A 22,996-nucleotide genomic window follows, 5' to 3' on the forward strand; every position below is an offset into this window, starting at 1 on the left:
AGAATATAAAAATTAGCATACAGCCAAAAAAATAACATAGAAATTTCTTTTCAAACAATTCCCTTTTATACACTAAAAAAAATCTGGAAGATTTCTTTGAAAAATAAGGGTCTTAAAAAACTAAACATGGCTAAAATATATGGACTGGTTTGTGTTGAGCTGCCATCTACTATAAATAAAGACGGTTCAGAGTAACCTATAAATCCTATTTCATTAAATTTTTTTGTGCGTACAGAAGGAAATTTTTAGGTGTGTCCAGACCGGACACACTGTGCTGCAAAGGGTTAAACAATTATGGTGTATTAAATTGCAGTTTCTCTACATAATGCTATTTTTCATTTCACGTATTTTACAGATCAGAGTAAAGAAATGTCCCTAGTTCTGTTTCTTAAACCACTGCATTAATGTTCCTTTGAATGAAAGCTTTTTTTACTTTATTCTTTAAGTTCATTCATATTAAAATCAGTTGAAAAACAGAATCTGTAAAAGAAAATATTTCATTTTCTGTTTGAAGAAGAATGTTCAGTACATCATACAAAAACTTTAAATTTGTCATATGAACATAATATCCTTAACATAGCACAAGAGAAATAATTATTTATTTACGTTTATACGAAACCATCACATAAATTATAAAATGTAAAAACACTGTTAAATTACTTGAACCATTTTTTTCCTACTCAAAACAGTTTTACTCCTTTTAAGATGAGATAAATATTTCATTGTGGCTCTTAGAAACATATAAACAGCTCTTCAGTTTTTCTTCAATCCCAACATGTACGTCCCTACTGATGTGAAAGCTAGGCATTCTTGCTCTAGCTCATGCTCTGCTTCTACCTGATTAGACTCATTAAAGACTATATTTAATAATAATATTAAATTAATTTAATAATAATATTTAATTAAAGACTATATTTAATAAGCTGGACTTTCAGACTTTGTTGATGCATTATTTAGAAGTGTCCTTACTAATTACCCTGGAGTCACTTCTTTTTAAGTTTACTTGGAGTCACTTCTTTTTAAGTTGAAAGTTTTCTTAAGCAACTCACACACACAGGTACAATTTTCACCGTCATAGGCTACTTAAGGTCAGCAAATGCAGGTAGTAAGAATATGAATCGGAGTAGCTAAACCGCATTATGGTGGGACAAAAAGTGAACTCTTAATGGACAGTAAAATAATCAACATAAACTTCATAAACATGAATGCAATCTTTTAGTCCTATGCCAGAATTTTTCTAGAAACAGAAAATTATACCACCAAATTTGCATGCATTTATCATACCAGTAGAAAGGATCATCAGTTACACATACAAGCACTTCTGCTTATATTATTTTTTCACCTTCTTCCCAATTGTAACCTAAGAATTAAAATTATGCATCAACAGGAATATCTGTATGATATGCATTTTAGCTTTTGCTTTATTTTTAGGAAATAATTGTTTCCTTTCTTCTTTTTGTTCCTGATGTAAAAAAAATTAAAATTTTTTAGCTTTTTTTCCAAAGGTATAAATGCTTAAAAAAAAAATTCTACAAGACCACAAAATAAAACAATTTATAATCACAACTTGCTATTACATATAAGCGCCAGTCTTTTTAGAGAAGATGGCAGGCTTTCATTTCATATGCTTACATCAGGTGAAGTTGTAAAGACATTAGGTTTATTGGAAAAGCCGAAGAGATGAAAAATTAGCAATCGCCTTCGCCGGGAATCAAACCACGGGCCTCTGAAATACCGGCCAAATCCGGGGTGTGGAGAATCCTCATCCAATACCCTTTAAGTTTGGGTGCTACTGTAGAGGCATTAGGTTTATTGGAAAAGCAGAAGAGATGAAAAATTAGCAACCACCTTCGCCAGGAATTGAACCACGGACCTCTGAAATACTGGCCCAGCATGCAAAACCACTACACCATGAAGGCACACCAAGAAGGTGGGAGAAATAGCTTATAAAGTGAAGAATAAAAAGGTATTTAAACAAGGCAACTTCTAACAGTACTTTAAATCTATATTTTCTGCTATTTCAAGTGAAAAATTAAACATACACGATTTTATTTTATTTTACTAACATTTGATTTTATTAACTGATTAATTAATTAATATCACACATGCACATTACACCACTTCACAAGTTAGTGCTGAAGGTTTTGATTTTCAAATTGCTAAATTATGTCCTCTTAGTACACACTCCAGTTTGTATGAATAAAAACAGCCTTTACTGCAACAACAGATTACTGTGCTTAGTGAGGAATAATTTAAAAATTACACAGTATAAAAAAGCTTAATTATAAGAACATAAACCTGTACTTGGTTATAAAAATAATTTCATTTTACATGAACAAAATATTGTAATCGATAATTGTAAATGATTTTCATATGAATAATTAAAATAGAATAAGATCACTACAGAAAAAATTATAACTTTTCTAATATTTTCCTATTTTCAATGCTCCTAGTGGTAGGCTTGTACACTAACTGCTGCTGCATGAGCTAGTAAAGCTTTCACAGCTAAGCGTGTTTCCAACAGTAACCTAACTTCATTTATAAAGTCTGTTGCAACAACCCTTGGTTCACCTCTTAGCTGATTAGCATATCGTAAAGCTTGTTCCATGTCATTTATTTTCAGGCAGTATGATATTCTAGACAATATATCAAAAGTATCCCACTCAGAAGGATCCACAGCAACTTTTCCACTTAATTCTTCTTTTGGGATAGATATAACATCTATGGTTAGGAAAGATTGCAAATAAGATAACAAATATCTGTACAAGCTGTCATTATTTTCATCAATCAGTGCTACTTTGCGGCAAACTGGCTTTACATTTTCAAAAAATCGTTGTTTAAGATCTTCACTAGTATAAACTCCTCTAGTTACAGCTTTGGAAGGTATACTAGCAAGAACACAATTGATGAATTCATTATCCTCACTTGCTGAAACCTTTACTGCAGCAATTTCTTTACTCAAAGGATATAATTCACCAGACTTATCAGCTTCAATTTTGTCGCTCATTGCTTGGCATGCAAGCCATAAAGATTGTGCACTTTTTGATAACTTGTCAAATTCACCTTTAGCTAAAAATATAGCAGTAGTTCATAATTAAAATGTGGATAAAAATTATTAACATACACAAAATGTACACATAAAAATATGTAAATAACAATTTATATAATAAATGGTGTTAAAAATTAGTTATAATTTAGAAACAGAAAATTAGTTAAAATATAAGTACTTAAATTTTCACATACAGATAAAAACTTTTATGTGAAAAGTAAATAAATTACAGTCAAATAATGAACAACTTTTATAGTGTATGCCTAATCCACATCTGAAGAATATATACTTAATTATGCAATTGTAAGAATCAGATACTATAGCTCAACAATGTGTGCTGCCCAGACAGTATAACCTGATTGCGATACCGAAGGGCCTGGGTTCGAATCCCAGAAAAGGCATGGTTGTAACTGTCCATCCCTTCTTAGGAGGCAATGGTGGCCCACCTATTAAGTGCCTCCATAATAAAGAGATCATCACATCTGGCCTTAGTATGGATTAATGGACTCTGTTACAAAACCGTAACTGTGCACAATCTGCCATTGGGGGTATAAAAAAAAAAGCACAACAATGTAGAAAATAGGCTCATAAAATTGCCTTTTTTGGACTATATGTCAATTTTTGGCTGTTTTATTAAAAGCACACAGCAAGACGTTGATCCACTAGCATAAAAGTCAAAATTTAAAACTTTTTAAAGCATAATAGTATAATAATAAAAGTCCTGAAATAGTCGACATTTACTTACACCTACAACTTTAATTAGCATCAATTGTTAATTTCATATTTTGGCAATAACAGATTTTTAAGTCATTTGAATTTCAAAACAGTTACCCACAGCTGTGTTTCTCAAATATTCTAAGAACTACATCCCTTGATCCTGACAAAATCTCATGTACTTCTGAAACATCCATCTGGCAATATTTTGTAAAAACTGTGCATGACTACATACTAATTAACCAATTATTACAATTTGAAATTTAAAGTAGTCCTTCCCAGAATGCAAATTAGTTGTTAAATAGTTAAGCTAGAGGTTTGACTGTTTTAGAACTTTTGATAACCTTGCTTGCAGTTATGTATTATCGGCAGCTGTGCCAATGTTTATTCTTGCTTCAGTCATCTTTCTAGCTAACTTTAAAAGTATGAAGTTAATTATTTCAGCCAGCTTAGGTACATTATTTTACATGTAGTCTCGGACTATATTACTTCAATTCAAGCTTTCAGTCTTATGTTATTTTAAATATCTTCAAGTGGTGGAGTTTAATCACTAGCACAAACAGTTCAATAAATACATTATGCTAATCTTCTAAAGACTTTACCATCTTAATTCATTCAAGAGCAATAACTCGTTGTCAGTCTACTGAAAAATACTAATTTCTAGACACAGCAGAACCCTATATCTAGCATATGACTCTCTCAAACTATGGCTGGAGACAATGCAAATAGCCTGGGCCTCCCAAAATTCTTGCATATAAACTAATTTTCAGGAAGACTAGGTAGAGGCAGATATGAATGCACTGAAGGAGAAAGTGGTACAGCCTCCAACATTGGACTTGAAAGAACAGCTCTAGAAGAAAAAAAAGTTGGAACAGATGCTAAGAAATTTTTCAGATTTATTTGATGACAGCCCAGGGTTAACACATGTGGTGAGTCACCCAACCAAAATAGGAAATAATCTCCAAATAGAGCAAAATCCTATCACCACAATAAAGTCAAAGAAGAATTCACAGAAAGGCACAATCAGATATGCAGAAAAATAAAATAATAATTCTCACAAGTAGTCACCCTGTAGTACGATGCAGGAAACAGAATAATCTTCCACTCACCAATTTTAGGGCTGGGCAATGCGCTATCAATTACAGAAAACTAAACAGCTTAATTAATATTTGGCTTACTCTACCAGTAACTCAAGAAATAATGAAGAAAATAAAATTTACAAAGTGTTGAATGCATCTGACTATGAAGGAATTCAGTTAGCAGGTAGTTAGTTGTCAGAATACTTCAATTTTCAATCAGTTTCACTCAGTACAAAACTGGAGTGTGGAGGGGTGAAAATGAGTTCAAGAAAGAAAACCTGAATTGTGAAAGATTATTTCTATACCTGCATACTGTGTAGCCTAAATATTTCTATACTAAATGATTTTTCCTTCCAGTGTCTTGGAAGGAGATACATGAGAAAAAGTCAGTGATGGATCTGAAAAACAAATTTTTGTCGAATGCAAATATAAAATTGAGAATTTAAAAAGTTTTTGTAATTGCTGACTTATGCTTTTAGATCATCGAATAAAAAGTTATCCAAGGTCACTGAGACCTTTGTTTTTTATCTGTTTTAAGTTCTGGTAGGGAAAAATGAAGGATTTAATATTAATTAATCAGTTATTATGATTTGAACCTTTAACCCTCTGGCTGCTTATCACGCGATTTCCCCGGGCAACTCAAATGTAGCAAAATCTGCTCATCCCGCGATTTCCGCAGGCATGTGTTTTTCTTCCTTTATTGATGAGTGCATCCCGTTTTTTTCCCATTTGACCACTGAAATAAATTATATACAGTATTAGATGTTTAGTTTCCGTTTTGGACAACAAATATCGTTAGTTGTCCGCTAAATTGGGGTGTTTGAAGGCACGTGGTATTACCGCTCAAACACGACATTTTGCCACTTTTTTCTTACAGAAATCGCCGCTCGAAAACATTCAGCGATTATCTTGATTATTTAATTAAATTATTGAATTATTAATTAGATTTTTGATTAGATTAATAATTAAATTGATTATTAATTAGATTTATTGAATGTCGTGCAAAAACTGTAAAGTTGGACTTTGCCTTGAACACCGTTTTGAACTCTATCATACTAAACTGCATTTTTAATGTATTTTTCCCTCAGTGCTTTATATTTTCTTAAATTTTATAATTCTACCTCTTATATTATGCAATAAATAGAAATTAACTGTCATTCAACTGAAATTTATTTTTAAAAATTTTTTTTGGTGATAACATTTAAAATTGGTATTTCTGGCAACTTAGTTTCTCATGATAAAAATCTATATAAAAAATATTTTCTAGGAAGAAAAATGCATTTTTCAATTCTCCAATATATGTAGATTTAAATTTTGCAAAAAAAAATTACACAACATTTGAAGCGATTTCAGTCCACAAATTGAGCAGTCAGAGGGTTAAACTAACATCTTCTTTCTGTAGTTCTCATATGAATGCAAATTAGTAGAGTATTTAAGCTGATGGTTAGAATGTTTTAGGTTTCGAGCTTCTTGCAGCCTCATATTGTAGTTAAATACTAGCAACAGCTCAGCAACAGCCTGGCTTAAGCCATCTTGCTAGCCAACATTTAAAAAAACGATACCATTAATTACTTGTGCCAGCTTAAGCAGAATATTGCATGTGCAGTTTACTTAATGCTAAACTGGAAATAAGTTTCCTTATTGGAATTTAACTTCATCGTATGTTATTTTTAATACTTTCAAGCAATGGAGTTACATTCCAGAGCAAAAATGGTACCTCCTGTTACTTTGAAGAGTTCTATAAAAAGTTATTTTAACCATGGTCATATTAATTGAAACTACATTGATAACTCGCCTATCAATCTAGTAGTCTGAAGAACACTAAGTAATACTTCTAAGCATAGCAGAACCCTAGAACAGCCTAATTTTTTATGAATCAAGAAACGTGAAAAATCAGCTGTGTCCTTGCTGAGATTCAAAACCACAGATCTTCCACCTGCCAGCTTGATAAGATCATTAGTTACATATTACTACAGCATGCATTGGAGAAGGCAAACATTTTTTTTACATGTTCTTCCACTTAAAGTGTGACTAGAAAGAGTCAAAACCAGATGACTAACTGAAAGTGGTAATTAATTATTACTGCCACACATTTTAACTTTGGAGCCACTGTGGAGCAATTTTTTTTTTTTTTTAATTTTTTTTGATTAAGAAACATGAAAAAATGGTCAGGATTGGAATTATAGCTGTTTTCAGGATTTGGACAACAGATTTTCTAACCACCTGCTGGGCAATGTTAGCTGCTTACACCATAATAGCATGCAAGCAGAAGTAAAAATGAGAGAGCTGATGAAACATCATTTTGAAATTCTGGAATGCTGCAAAAAATATTGTATTGTCAAATATTGTAATTACTATTTTTTAAATACCTATTAATACTGATACTGCAACTATTTCTTTTAATCATTAGATTTTTTTAGATGGGCATAATCATTTGCATTCCCCTCCCCCCCAGAAAAATTGCATGTTCTAGTTTCAAAGACCTTCCTTATTGGCAAAATTGAGCATATTAAGCAAACTATCAAAATAAAAACTGAAGTTTTTCCAGATTTACCTTTTAAATATGTTAAAATTCCTTTTAAGCGAGCCATATTTCCAGAAACTTCTGATATAAAAACACCTTTCTGGTGAAGCAATTTTTCTTCTAATTCCAAACAATGCTTCCTTTCTAGTTCTTGCTCTTGAACCTTTAATACCTCTTGAATGTGATCTGCATGGGCAGCTGCTTGCCTACGCAACTGTTGTCTTAATTCAACTTCAAAATTGTCCTTTAAAGCAGCAACCTAATAAACAAAGAAAAGAAAAAGTGTGCAAAATTAAAATGCAATGAAATAAATTTTCAATTTGAAAACTTCAGATGCTGATCTAACAGCTTTAAGAGTATACCATTAAAGTTCAAAAAATAAAAGAAATACTTTTAAATTAAAAATAACAATAAAATACTGCAATCTAATCTTTATATAAAGGTTCTAGTTTAATGCCTAAAACATCTTTAAGCTAAACAGCTATCATCAGCTCACTAATTTAAAAATTAATTTCTCAGAAATTCAAAACATAAAACCATATATTTAAGACAAGCTATTGAAAGTAACAATGCCAAGTGGTATAAAAAATTTATATATTATTTCACCACTAAATTAACAGCATATGCAGACATGCGCTTTTAGTTAATAAAAAATTACTTAATTCTTTAAGGCACAGCTCACAAGATAATAGACATATTTTTAAGTCTACAACAAATATTTTCCTAAAATGGAAATAATTTCTGTTTTGTCAGGACAGTAAATGTATGAAGCAAAAACAATTGACTCCTCAAAAAAGTTCTTTCAAAGTATTCAATATTATAACCATTATGTTTTAATTTCCATTAAAATCCATCAGATGATAGTAAACAAATTTCTTTAAAAGAAATTCTTGATTTAAGTTTATTACAGTATTTTTTAAATACTGTGTGCATACATTTCAACAAGTGCTTGTCAACAACTGTTTTTTATAAATTCCATTAAATTTAAATATATTTTCTGAATATAAAATTATCAGTAAGACATCATTAATAATGATCAAAATATTTTGCATCAAATACTTACACGATTTGCAACAGCAGTTTCCAAATCTAAATGTCGCCTTTCCAATTCTGCCTCAATTTTGGATTCTGTCACTTTTTCATCCTGCTTTTTTTGCTGACGCACAGCTTCATCAACTCTGAACTTTTCAGTAACCTGAAAGTTAAAATGCAGTAATATATGTACAATGTTGCAAATAAAATAAGTTTAAAAAACTAATGAATTTGGCAAGTCTCAGAAAATATCATAAACCTGCTGCTTGGCTAACTGCTTCTGAAGTTGCTCAATTCTTCTGTGTGCGTGAGCAATCAAAAGATTCAGATCACTTTCTGTCATTGTTTTACCTAGTTATTTTCATTTGGAAAGAATAAAAATTAAATTTTTTCATTAAACAATTACTCAAAAATTCACACTAATTTATTTCATTTATAATATTGTATAATATGTTGTTTCTATTAAAATAAACATTAATAATGCAGTGTCAGTAATTTTAAAACCTGCAGTTCTTAGCAGACTGAAAATTTGTCAGGTAAGTAATCCTTCATTTCCATGAAATACACATTTTAAAATTTCTGAAACAAAATAGCAAAAAATCTAAAAGAGTTAACGTGTTTAACACAATTACAATCAAAATGACTAAGGGCTGTTTTCTGAGGAACAAACACTAAAAAGAGTTCAAAAGATTAAGTACAAAGCCTTGAAAGCAAATATGTGCATACATTTATTCTTTTTCAAAATAGGCATAGAAAGCAAACGGATAAAATATGTTTAACTATTGTTTAATTTTTAAAATCAACCCCCATTTAACTAATTTAACTTGGCACACACTAAATTAAAATCTGGCATATTCAAGGAAGAAAAAAAGTACTTGCACAGTTAACAATGATCTGCTATGAAACAGTTAAACAATACAAATTCATAACAAATGGAAGTCTTAACTGAATTAGGGCCCCCTTGGAATATGGGACCTTTCACCATTGTGACCATTTACCTCATAAATCTGACTTAAGTCACATAACTTTTAAAGCAGCCTTGATTGAGATTATTTTAAAGGAGCTATGGCTTTTATTGAAATTAATATGAATGTTAGACGTGATACCAACACATTGCAAATTTAATTGACAAATCATCAAAATTAGCAACAACAGATTCATTTTATCCTCAGCAAGACAAAATCCTAAGCATACAGCCCATGTAATAATTCCCAGCTGCTTTTACAAGTACAAAAAATATATTTACCTGCCCTACACACACATGACAGGTTTACACGATATCTTAGGGAAAAAGGCTGTAAACATAAGGGGGCAAAACTGCAGAAGATTACAAGTTTGTGGAAGTAAAAGTCATGCCTATTAAGTAATATTTTTTTAATTCAAAAGCTTACATTATATCAAATAGTATGCAGATACCTTCTTTTCATGTCAAAATATTATTTTAATTGTATTCTTATTATTTACTACAAAAAAATATATCTTTGCTTATAATTTCTCTTCATTTACATTATGCGTGCAAAAAATAATCAAGTGTACAAATACTTCTTTCTGCTCACTGTGGCTCACATAAATTAACAAGTTCTACAAATGATGGCAGATTCAAAACCACTCATAAGTTCCTTCCCCGCCAAAAAAAAAAAAAAAAAAGACAAAAAATAATGTAGTTATAAAGAGCAGGATGTCCAGAATTAAGTAACCCTATTTTAAAGCTCCCTACAGGAGAAACCGGTTATCAGAAAACTGTGAAATTTTGTGGCGGACTTAATGAAGGGATGGGAAAGTCTTTACAAATATCGCCACCAGAGGGCATTGTATTAATAAATCACACCTTTACCCATAACTTTACTTTTAGAATTTTATAAATTTTATTATAACAAAACGTGTTCCACATGATGGCCATCATTTTCAGCTACCATCAAAAATTGCAAGATGCCATGTTTCACAGCTGACTGAAGTGTGTGCTGGTAAAAATTTTGAGCATGTGGCATGAAATGCTGCTTTATGATCAGGTAAAATTCTTGAACTGTCATGACCTTACTAGATGTTTCAAATGCACAAAAAGCTAAAAATTGCATGAATTGTGGTCCTCTCTCTCTCTCTCTCGAGGGGTAAAGAAAGCCATACATTATGAAAGCACTGGCTGACATGTTCTTCTGTAAAATGATGTTCAAGAACATTCATAATACGCCATGCAATGTGTGGAGGAGTTTCATCTTGTATAAAGATTGTGTGTGCAAAGCATTGATGTGCTTGCACAGCCAGAATAATTTTGTTTTCTAACACAGATGCATATCACTAGAAATGTAGAACTCCTCAAAGTAGTATGGCCAAGAATAAATGATGCAGAAAATCCCATCATACCATCACTTTCGGTGAATGAAATGGAACATCTAAGATATGGCACAAATTTCCTGGTTCCCAAATTCGGCAGTTGTGAGTATCCATTGCACCATTAAAATGAACATGCACTTCATCTATCAAAAGGATATTCCAAGGCCATTCTGAATTGAATTCAAAGCACACAAGGAACTGAAGTGAGAACTGGAGTTGAATGCTAAAAGCATGTCATGTCAAAGTCATGTGAAAGCCACTGCTGCACCAGTAAAAGTTTGCATGAATAATAAATATCCGAAGATATTCTGCAAGATTTTATGAACAATTGAATGTGGCCTATCCAACACTTCTAATACTTAGTGGATACTGGCGCTAACCTGAAAGTTCAAAGCTGTGTCCTCTACCACCTGAAGTGCAACTTCTTGTACTGCTTCTGCAAAAACAGGCTTCTTCCTCTTTCAGGACGAACAGAAAATGATCCTGTATCTTCAAATTTTCATTACCATTTTTTGAAGGTTTTAATATTCATCGGACCTTTTCGAATGCTCTTCAAAGTCCGAAACTTCTGTAAAGCAGCTACTGCAGAATTACTGTTTCAGTAAAACAATTTTGCTGACAAAGTGTGATCTTGTAAACTTATCATGATTGTGAGCAGCAATAAAGTAATTGAAATTGAAAAACTAAAAAAAAAAAAAAAAAAAAAAAAAAAAGGTCATTTAAAACAAAACCTCAGCAAATGTTTCTAGGATTTATAACAGCTGCTGCAAGGCATCAACACTTTTACAAGAGATTGTTAAAATAAAACACCATCTGGTGATGCTATTTGCAACTATTTTTTTCGCTAAAAGACATTCCCATTAAGTCTGCCCTAAAATTTAACAATTTTCTGATGACTGGTTTCATTTGTATGCAGCTTTGAAATGGGTTCTTTAATTCTGGACACCCTGTACGTCCCTTAAAAATATAAAAATAAAAACAGAAATGAGAAATCTAAAATATTTCTGTACATATTTTATTCTTGAATAACAATTTAAGGAATTAATAAACATATTTTAATACAGAAATTAAAAGTCAATATCCAATTAAATGTATAATTTTCTAAAAGAAATTCTGCATATAATTAAGGAAGCAAAAGGAAAAATTTGTTGCATGGCATTGATCTGGCAGCACTGGCCACATCTGTTCGCGGATAACAATTCAATGTTAAAACTTCCTTTCAAGGGATAAAAATGCCATTATATGGCATGTCAAAGTACACAGCCTTTAGTTATCAAGCTAAGAATTTTATTCCAAAAGATTTAGTTTAATAAAGCTATCAGTTTTATGAGAAAATTTAGTTTAATAAAGCTATCAGTTTTATGAGGAAAATAAAATATACTGCTGACAATCCAAAATGCAGTACCATGAACAAGATATATCAAAGTTCATACTTGCAAACCTATGACAGTCAAAAATCAGATTTTTTTAAGAAATTAGGAGAAATGTTTCAATGACAGAAATACATAAAGTATATTTTTCCACAATGAATTAACTTTAAATAGTAACTAATTAATGTCTGAAAGTTTAGTTATTAATTCTTATATGCATGTAGTTCCACTGGTCAAGGATTCTAGGTAAATATTTCTCTAACGAAAACCAGCATGTATGTACATACATATTTCAAGCATTTTCTTATTTCAGTATTATGCAGCTATTGGAATTGTTTCAATTTCCCCTTCCTTTTAGAACTCTTTTGAAGATAATATTAAATATCAACAATGTGTTCATCTATATTGACTGGCAAAGCTGGCCCTTTCCCAACTGCTGAATTTAAGATGTAACAGGTGCACCTCATAATTTGTAAATCTGATTTTTTTTTTTTTTTTTTTTTTTTTTTTATGATGCCTGGAACACCATTCTCTAAGCCTACCATTAATGGTGCACTGTTGACACCCAATGCTAAACAATTATTAAGAGGAATTGTATTTTTTTATTTAGTTAGCTGTGTTATATTAAAGCCTGCTAGATCTCCTTCTGAAGTAGAGACAGGAAGAATGGAGCTGCTTCTAACTGAAATTTATTTTTCATACCCATTTCTTTAACAACTGTAGCTGTTTTTATCGTTGCACTTGAGTATTTCTTAGTGATTTCACAATCGGGAAACATTTTTCTAAATAATGCTGTAGCATGAACTGATATATTCAGTTGCAAGTTGTCTTTCAGTAAAAAGGCAGAGAACAAGCATTCTGCATTAATTACTTTTTGGTCCTTTGTTTCCACAGAAGAATTTAACTAATTTTTTTTTTAATACAGCTGGTATTTCCCTTGTATTTTTGTTTAAGAACACATGTTTAAGAACATCAGCCCTTCCATCCAGTCCAGTTCAATTTGCAATAACTGCAACACTATCTTGACACTAGAAAAAAATTGCTGAGGATACATGCTTTTGGTTAGTTAGTCTATGCTATCCTACAAACTGTCAAACATCATCTGGCATACACAGAGGCCTATGCTAAACCACTTGTTTGCCAATCATCATACAAATGTGTTCAAGCAGCAACGTATCAGGAGAATGCAAAAGTTAAGGCACCAGAATGATCTAGTAATAAATGAAAAACTGTTCAACAGTGCAGTCATACAATCTCTTCTTGAAGTTGCAAGCAAGTAAACCCTGACAGTAACAGGCTCCAAAACTTTACAGATATAGCAGTGGCAGTTGAGTGTTCTGGGAACACATATTGCAAGTGTGGGAAAAATTCCAATAACACCTTAATCTATAACTCCATTGATGAACTGGTATGCACTGCCTAATGCAAAGGTTAGATAGGTTTAATTGAATATGGAAAAGCACACAAGGACTATCTGCTTAGTAGAGATGTCATCATGAATGGCTTTATTAGGGAAACTGGCTTATATTCACATTACACATGGGAAAACCAACCATGCAGCCACCTTGAACCCAGGTAGAACTCCCAGTATGGCTCCTGCAAAGGTCATGATGACTACAACCACAGTGCCATCAAACTCGAACCATCATGATGGATCAAGATTCACTTGAAAAGACTATGTCATGTCATTCTTTAGCCATGTCAGGAATGCAATGTTTTATTGCAGCCTCATTTGTCTGTAGTGCTAAGTCAACAGTAACTGCAGCAATGGAAGCCTTGGAAACATTTCCTTGCTTTGCGGATAATGTCAAATGATATGTACAGATATATATTGCATAACAGATCCTAATTCTCACATATTGCTGTGCAAAATATCACCTGTGCTCTTGTTTGATGAGTGATGAGGTTCCCATTGGTGAATCCATTCCTCCAGCACCCACCAATTCAATATACACATTAAAGAGGCTTTCATTAACACAAACACTGATTTATCAGAAGGATAATCAAAAGCTTCAATAAGCTACAATACTTCCTCTGTCAAAATCAGAAACTTGATTAGAATTATTGGCATTTTTTTCAGTCAGCCCAGAAGCTTCCTACACAAAAGAACATCAGAAAAACTTAAATTTTAATTTCTTAAAATGAACTACTGCTCTACCTTTTTACAGCACTTCTAGGTGGCATTACTAGTACAGTTACTTTGCATGTCAACTGCAGCGCTAATCATTTGCATATCCTATTGAGGTTTATGAGAAAATTTCAAGTTTACTGGATGATTCTTTCATGATCCTGCATTTTGGATGCTCAGCAGTAAAGCTTACAAAAGTTAAAAAAATTAATGTCCTCCTGAAAATTAATTTCTTAAAGAGTTATTAAAAATTAAAGTCTGCAGAATGCTCAAGATCTGTAAGACTCAATCTTTAAAAATTCATCAAATATTCATTAAAAGTACATATAAATTATGATTAGTAGTAAGCAATACATTATTAATACATTAGAGTAAAACTCACTTTTGTCACCGTGAATGTAATTTGGCAACACGATCTGCAGTTCTTTACGAAATTGTTCTTTACTTGTATTAACTAAATTCTGATATTCAGTTGCTGTTCTAGCTTCTGTCTCAGCAGAAGATAACTAAAAATACATAAACATTAGGTTAAATGTAAAGATGACATACAACCACAAATATAACTTTTTCAAAAGTATCTTGCAAAAGAAATGCATTTTGAATATGCATTCAAATTAAAAATAAGGACCTTTTTTTTAACTATATATGAAAAATTATTTTAGAAATAAAACAGCTGTAAGTTTGTACTTAAAATTCTATAACAACATTTATTGTAAAAAAAATTAACCAAATATACATTATAAACTAATAAAACATGCCAAATATATAAAAATTTTACAAAAATATACTTTATCTGGCAACCCACGAAATGCACACGATTTTGCAATTCGAAGGTTATGTTTGTAGTTTTTGCTCATGATTACTGTGTGTTTTTTCTTGGTCTTGTAGCAAATCATAATGCAACTAGAGTTTGCTGCTAATGAAAAAGATAAGTGTTGCATTTTTTCAGAAATATTGCATTTTGTCTATCCCATGAAGTTGTATACTACAAATGATTGAACTGTCTGAGTTATTTTGGGGAATTCATTTGGAGAAAATGTCGAGCAGGAAAGCAAAAAGACTGTTTTGAAGAGATATTTTAAACAGATAGCTGAACAGTATCCACTGGCTGCTAAATATAAATCCTGTTCGGACTGAATTTCATTATTATTGTTAAAGTAATAAAATGATGCATTTAGCTAGCTTTTACTTCTCTATGATGCTACATCATTAAAGAAATCTGGCAACTCAAAAGTAGTTTATGAATTGTTCGTAAGTGACTATGATTACAGTTTTCTTGGAATAAGTGTAAATCTCTGATAGTATATATCCTTTTAGTTAAATCAGATCAATGTGTAGATGGAGAACAGTGCCCGTTTGCTTTGCAATGCCGAGAATTCTGAAATTATCTGATTAATTTTCAGTTACAACACATGGCTGTGCACACAAACAGAAGACTGAGAAAATAGAAAGTTAAGTGTTTTATTATGGGTGTTTCCTTCATTTTTAATTAATTTTTACTGTTTTGTGAAATTTTCAGTGGTTTGTTATGGATATTTGCTTTATGTAATTTTTGCTTTCATTATGTATGTTTCTTGCATTTTTAATTTCATTCACTCATTGCTGTGTTACGTAATTTTCAGTGATGCACCATTTTTTTTTAAATGGCTTGTGCTTTTCATGTGTTAGGTTGGCAAAAAATTAGTCACCAACATCTACCCAGTTTGTGCTGTTTTTGATAATTGTGTTCGAATATGATAGCACCACATTTTTTTAATTGCTACAGAATTCCAATAATTGATAAGTGGTACTAATCTGCCGTCATTTCCTTACATAAAAAAACACAATTTCCACTTGCAGAATTTTTTTCTTTCACATATATAATCATATTCGACTGAAGAAGCAAACTCATTTTATTATAAAGATATTTAGCATTTTGGATTTGCACATTAGCACTTCCTTTTTACTTCCTTGTACGAAGTAAAAAGAAAGTATTGTAATCGCGAAAAGTTTTAGGCAGCATATTTCAACAAAAATATCCATTTTGACCGCTATCGAATGCAATTTAACGATGTTTTTGCGTGATATCTGTATGTAAGGACAGAATAAAAGACTCTTTTCCTCCAAAAAAATTATAAAACTGCTTTAAAATGAATTCTGAAAAGAATTTTTCATGGTGTCTGTACGAACGTATGTAGGTACGTACGTACGTATCTCGCATAACTCAAAAACGAGTAGCCTCAGAACGTTGAAATTTTGTATATAGGACTGCTATAACATGTAGATGTGCACCTCGTATTTTGGTTGCAATCGGCCACACCAAACGTATATAAATATATTTATATATATATCCACTCTGTTACCCGGCTCAGTGATCTCAGTTTCTTTACTCTTATATGCTTGTAAATTGTACATTTTTTGCTTTAAAAATGAATGAATTATGTTGTTTTTATCTTCCGGTTAAGGTTTTTATGTCTTTAGTAAATCTCTATGCAATATTTTTAGAATTATCAACAATTTTAAAGTTGTTTACGTGCCGCTAAGCCTAATCCTTTTCTTGATGGCGGCCATTGTTTGTTTACATTTGAAACGGCAGACTAGTGGATTTGTTGCCAGTCTAGAGAAACGCAGCTTCGCAACAACAAAGATAACGCCTTCATTTATTATTGCCAATTAAATCATGCTTAATCCTTTCTGGAATTTTTTCGAGAAGATAAATGTTTAAGATTTACTTCGTAATTTTTAATATAGATATTTTGAGTTTTTATGTATTTTTGCCTTCTCGCGAAGTCAGAACTGAATTAATTGAATGAGAAATACTCAATCATCTGTGAGAAACTGTTTCTTTGTTTTGTTTGCTTAATTTCTTTTATACATCGTTCTAGCTTTATTATAGCATTTGAATAGAACATGTGGCAACGATTAGATAATTATATTCTTTATATGATATAAATTTTGTGCATTATGAGTTATAATATGAACGAAATATAATACTGTTAAGTGAATCTAGCGCCAGAGTGTCACTATGGTAAACAAATACTAGAGTGAATTTTAAAGAATGCATTTATTCTGTTGTGGTTTATGCGCTGTCAGCGAAGTAGATTTAATTCAATCCAATAAGTTTAAATGAAATGCAAGAAAAAATGTGTATAATTTAATATTCCGTACAAGGAAGTCATGTGGTGTACACATCAGATTTTTTAGAGTAAACAAAGACCACTAAACTGCAAGTTTTTCATCTCAGATATATCCCTACCTTGTGGTATATACATTTTGCTGTCTTTTTAAATTGATTTCGATTTCCTGCAATTAATGTATATAAAGAATTTATCTGTTTTACTATCGCAATCTGGGCAGAGTTTATAGACATTTTTCTGTCTTTGTAAATTAATTTTGATTTTCTGCACTTAATGGATGTAAAAATTTTATCTGTTTGGCTGTCTCCACCTGAACAGAGTTTTACAGCTGATAATTTTAATAAAGTTATTATTAATACAGTGCAGTAAGTTGAAGATTGAGCCTCTCTCATTTGTTTTCCAACTGATTTACATTTTCAATTTTTAACTATTAATGAAGAATAATTTATTGAGCATACGTGACTTGCAAATTTTATGTTATTATATTTAACAACATCACTCAATTTATACAGTTTAAATAGTTCATTCTTATATCTACATCACAACCAATCACGAATGCTTACAGAATCCAAGATTTTTCTTATGACTTCCTTTTCAAAAACAGCTAGAATCCCTGTACCTTAAAGGTCCAGGTTTCACAGTCATATGTAAGTATTATAGGTTTCATTACAGTTTTGTATAAAAGTAGTTCTGTTCCTCTTCTAAGTAATTTTGATTGTAAAAATTTTCATGAGATAAAACACAGTTCAAATTTCTTAAGACAGAATTTGCATCATTTTTTAACAATTTGAAAGCTACAATTAGAAGGAATTTTGTAAAAACAAATTCTTTAAAGTTTTAAATAAATCACTGTCTATAAGTTGTATAAAGGTTAAAAATTATTTTAACAGCTGGTGTAAAATAATTAGCTTAAAGGTGAATAGTTAAAGTTACATGTTTTTCCTTCACTATCATATTGGTAATTTTATCAGGTTTTGAAAACAGCTTTAATAAACAAAGATAATGAGAGCAAATGATATATAAATGCTAACTTTTAAACAAAGAACTAACTGAATACAATACCAACTGTATAACAAAATGGCACAAAGCAAACACAGATCTTTGGTGAATATTGCCACAAAATGAAATGCTAGTACTGTCACCATATGGCAGAAATGTCAGATTATCAGTTCTGCTGCATTACTGAATGCCAGATTATATTACTTTTACTACAGCAGTTGTAGAGATTGCTTCTGGTGTGAAAAATTGAAAACATGATAAAAGAAGGATAAAGATCAGAGAAATTTTCTATTAATTTTAAATCCAAAATTTCATTCTAGCACATTTTGTTAATTGCTAACAGTATTTTAAATTCAACTGTACATGTTAAATATAATGGAAAAATTAGCATAGGTACTAAAACTGGGGAAAATCTGATTAGAGTATTCATAAAGAGAGAATTCCACACCTCTCTCTTTCATTCAAGAGCATAAGAATTTCTTTGAAAGTAATTTCATTGATCAATTCATACATTTTATATGAAATACTTCAACACATTTTTACAAAAGGGCTCTTTCCTCCAAAAACTTTCCCTACCATTTATTCCTTTTTTCTCTCTGAATCAATTTGCTCTTTTACTGACTTGCTTTATAGTTGCATTTAAAAATGTGACAGTTTTGTAATAGCTACTTAGAGATTTAATAATTCTTAGATCATGACTATGTTTTCAATGGTAATTTAAGTGCACATAATTAAATTTTAATGTAAAAATTAAAAAAAGAAATAAAACATAGAGATAATAATTACAGTGCACAAAATTCTTTAATTTTCATAAAATTTTGTCTCAAAGTGTACATATTACTGGAATTTTCCTGTACTGCAATAATAATATAGCTTTTAAACAACTCAGTCTGCTGTAAGCAATGTAATAATTTGGAAAATAAATGAAGAGCATTTCAGAAATGGAGTTTTCCAAGGTGCATGGATGATTAATAGAGTGGTAGCTTAACATAATATGACACAGAAAATGAAAACACTAGGTTACAGATGCTCATATCAGAAAGCAGAAAGAGGGACCATGAAACAGTAGAAAAAGGCCAATACACACCATGTACATTTACAATTTTAGAATTTACATTTTACAATTAGTAGAAACGGTAAGAAATATCTTAATATGCTACATCAGTTTCTAAAATAATGGTCAGAACAAAGCACATTGAATCCAAGCGTAATATACCACTTCAGTTTTCGAACATTCATTCTCAGGTTAGCTTTGCACCAAGTGTAAAGAGAAAGAATTTAATTAATAGAAATCTCTAAATTATTAATTTAACTTGAAAATAGAGTACAAATTTAATACCTTATAGCTAAAAAATTATCACTACAGGGAATAGGGTAAAAACCTTTTGGAGGGGGAGAGGAAGGTTCTGTTTGTGTGAGCCTAAGATGCAGAAATAAAAGAAAATACTCTTATGCAACTGATATCCATGCTCATGAAATTAAATACTTTTAATATTTTATTTAACTCTTGAAATAAATAAACACCTCAGATTACTGTATTTTTACTAAAACTAAAACCCACTGTGGGGGCATACAGTAGACTCCAGAAAAATCTTTTAGTTTGATGTTTTTCAAAGTGAACTGACATGCTACTTTAAAATTTACATATATTGTGGCACATTTTTACACACTTTTGTTAAGTATGAAACTGCTTAAAAAACAGAAAACATTTGCTTAGACATGCTGTGTCAGAAGCATAATCAAAAACATACATAATGTAACACACAAAATCTCATACATATATCTTGCATATAAAGTAGGTTGGATATTTCAAACATTTATTTCATGACTGAACAAATTCAAACTGAGCAGCTATTTATAAATTATTTCAGAAATTGGCCATCTCCTACCTTACAGAAAAATGAATAAACATTACACAAAATGAAGATCTACACCAAGGATTCTAACCCTTTTCCTGCATTAGCCCCTTTAAAAGGAATAGTCTTCTTCAGACCCCCTTACCCTTTTCTCTACGATATACAGCATGTAACATAATCATAATGTAAATAATTGCATAAAAATAATGATAACAAGTAGACTAAGAATTTGAGCACAGATTTTTTATGATTTCTGTTTTTTATATTTTACTATTTTTGTATTATTATTTTAAATTTACAACTATAAACACATTTTCAGAAAAAAATCACATTGTAATGGCACAAAATTTCGATTTTAATTAATGTAATGTGCTTGATACATTAATGCAGTTTTTTTAATATTTGGCAAGAGAATACTTAACTTTAAATTACATTGTATCTTAAATCACATTGTTAAAAAAATTTTCAACATTTTTTCTTGTTGTCAACAGCTAATTAATGATTTGACTAAAGCTTGCTTCTACTCGGAGAAGTGAACAGTCAGTAATGTTGGTTTGGTAACAAATTTTAACTTGGGATATTCTTTCAGATAAATTTTCAATTAAAAACCTTAGCATAGCTATATGTTTTGAATAACACTTAATGCTTAACATCTTCCTTCAGTTTAACAGACATATTGCAGTTCAGTGCTTCTATGAGCCATGCTAGCATATTAAGATTTTCAGTGCCTTGAAAGTGAACATTAAACACTACTTTTAAAATTTGCAAATGGCTTGTATATAATAAAATATCTTTAGAAGATAGCTTGCACTCTTTGCATTTTTTTCTGGTTGAGTTTTCTTGTGTTCCTGTGTTTTTCCTGTTTAACGCTGTACTTAAAGCATAAAACATTTTCGTATTTTAAAAAATAAAATTAATAATTTTAGTATATTTTATTACCTTATACTTATTTTATATCAATTTTTTCTTCATTGCATAACAGTTTTCTAAACAATTAATTATATTTTTGTAATCAATGGGTTCATAATTATGCCAATCACCTGCCAGTGCATACTTGGCTGGCTGTCTGCCGCCAATCAACCACTTGATCATCAAAGACTCCCTTTAAAAAATGTCATTGACTTCCAGGGGTCAATACTGATCCAACTGGCAACCCCTGATCCACATAAAAAAATAATTTTGCAATCATTAAAAACACACCTTTCTAATAAGTGAAATCTAAAAAATTACTTTTGCCTCAGCATTTTGAATTCGCTTTTTGACTTCAGAAATCAGCTCTTCACTAGTCTTCAGAAGTGGGTTTTTAGCATCTTTTTCAGCTATATATTTCAGATTAACTTGAAGTTTCTCGATGATAGCTCTAAAAAACAATACAGTATATAAATTTAAGTATTAGAAATTCTGAAAAACTCTTGCAATAAAATCTAAGTAAATACTAACTTCTAGCTTGTGAGAAATACATAAATAACATGAATTTTCAGCATACAAATCAACAATTCCTTTTCGACACCTGCAGGTAAATCTAAATTAGTAAACAAACTGGGTCTCATTTTACATACTTATAAAACTTTCACACACTAAAAAGTGAGAGAGAAGATGATGGATTTTTAAACATGTTTTAAAAATTATATGTATATGTATATTTTTAGAACTATAGTATTTTGATCTATATAATTACATTTCTTAAAGTCTAACAAAAGCTAATTCAGTAACCTAGAACCTTCTAAATTAAAACTTAGCCTGCTTGAACATTCAGAATGAAATGTTTCTACCACAAAAGAGAGGTTGACAGGCAGACAGCTCTTCATTTGTAAATGAATGTACAGCAGAATTAACTTTTAAATAGAGAAAATTGAGTTCATGATAATGTTCCGTTTTTTACAGATTATCAGTAAAATTCCTGATTTTAGTGCTCTGCAGACAGTCCCAATTATGTCAATTCAACTGGAACTACCACAGCTTGTTCCTCCACATGCTGATTATGTCATCACAGTGTCCAATCTTTCCACAACTGCAATCATCAATCTAAGATCTTTTAAAGAACAGGTACTTAAAGTTTCTCATTACCTTCAATCTTGCAACAGTCACGGGCTGTTTACCATATTTGATATCCTTGATGTATGGAAAACATTTTTTAGCTACAGTTGCAGTTTCTTTACCGAGGTAAAAATTTCCCCAAATTTGCCTTCTTAGATCATAACAACATACTGACAACTGCATTTGTCCCAGCAATTCCTTTTATATCTGACAATTTTGCGACATCCTCTCTGGTACAATGCCATCAAGAATAATCATAGCAACAATACTTTTATAAAGTTCTTTAAAAACCTGTAATTTCATGCAATTACTCCAAACAATGCATTTCTATTTCATAAAACTGTATTTTTTTTAAAGCTATTTACTAGCTTTCGGACAACCCTGTATTCTAGAGTGAAATAGTACTTATATCTGTGTTATATATATATATATATATATATTTTACCTTTTCTGGAATTTCCTGCTGTAGTTGACTACTTTATTTGTATATATTAACCAAGGAATTTTGTCTATAAGAAGAAGCTACAAGCAAACAATACAATACACTTTTTAAAAAATCTAATTTTCTAACAACTATTGAATCCATCTACCAAAAAATGGCTATGATGACAAAAATGATATGCTGATAAAGCACAGTGATAGTAACACAACTTGAGTAATTTATACTGAATGAACTAAGGAGTTCACATAAATAAGTAAACATATCCATTTTGTTAAAATGACAGAAATTCCATTACTTCAACAGAACAAAAAGTAGGAAA

At 30.9% G+C, this 22,996-nt stretch overlaps 1 protein-coding gene across 3 annotated transcripts in view; it reads right to left on the reverse strand.

The window, feature by feature from the left end:
* Nucleotides 1–1,536: 1,536 nt before the first annotated feature.
* Mitofilin (inner membrane mitochondrial protein mitofilin) overlaps nucleotides 1,537–22,996 on the reverse strand; it is a 73,483-nt gene continuing 52,023 nt past the window's right edge. For all 3 annotated transcript variants that reach the window (XM_035354283.2, XM_035354281.2, XM_035354282.1), the window contains 6 exons: nucleotides 21,429–21,558; nucleotides 14,610–14,733; nucleotides 8,658–8,749; nucleotides 8,430–8,561; nucleotides 7,397–7,625; nucleotides 1,537–3,069 (listed from right to left, as the gene is read on the reverse strand). In XM_035354283.2, the coding sequence (XP_035210174.1) occupies nucleotides 2,450–3,069; nucleotides 7,397–7,625; nucleotides 8,430–8,561; nucleotides 8,658–8,749; nucleotides 14,610–14,733; nucleotides 21,429–21,558 (1,327 nt within the window). In that variant the 3' untranslated portion in view covers nucleotides 1,537–2,449. The remainder of the gene's footprint in view (nucleotides 3,070–7,396; nucleotides 7,626–8,429; nucleotides 8,562–8,657; nucleotides 8,750–14,609; nucleotides 14,734–21,428; nucleotides 21,559–22,996) is intronic.

The sequence above is a fragment of the Stegodyphus dumicola genome, chromosome X1 (genome assembly GCF_044657685.1).
Source record: "Stegodyphus dumicola isolate Sdum_Otavi_A_Nest chromosome X1, ASM4465768v1".
NCBI lineage: Eukaryota > Metazoa > Arthropoda > Arachnida > Araneae > Eresidae > Stegodyphus > Stegodyphus dumicola.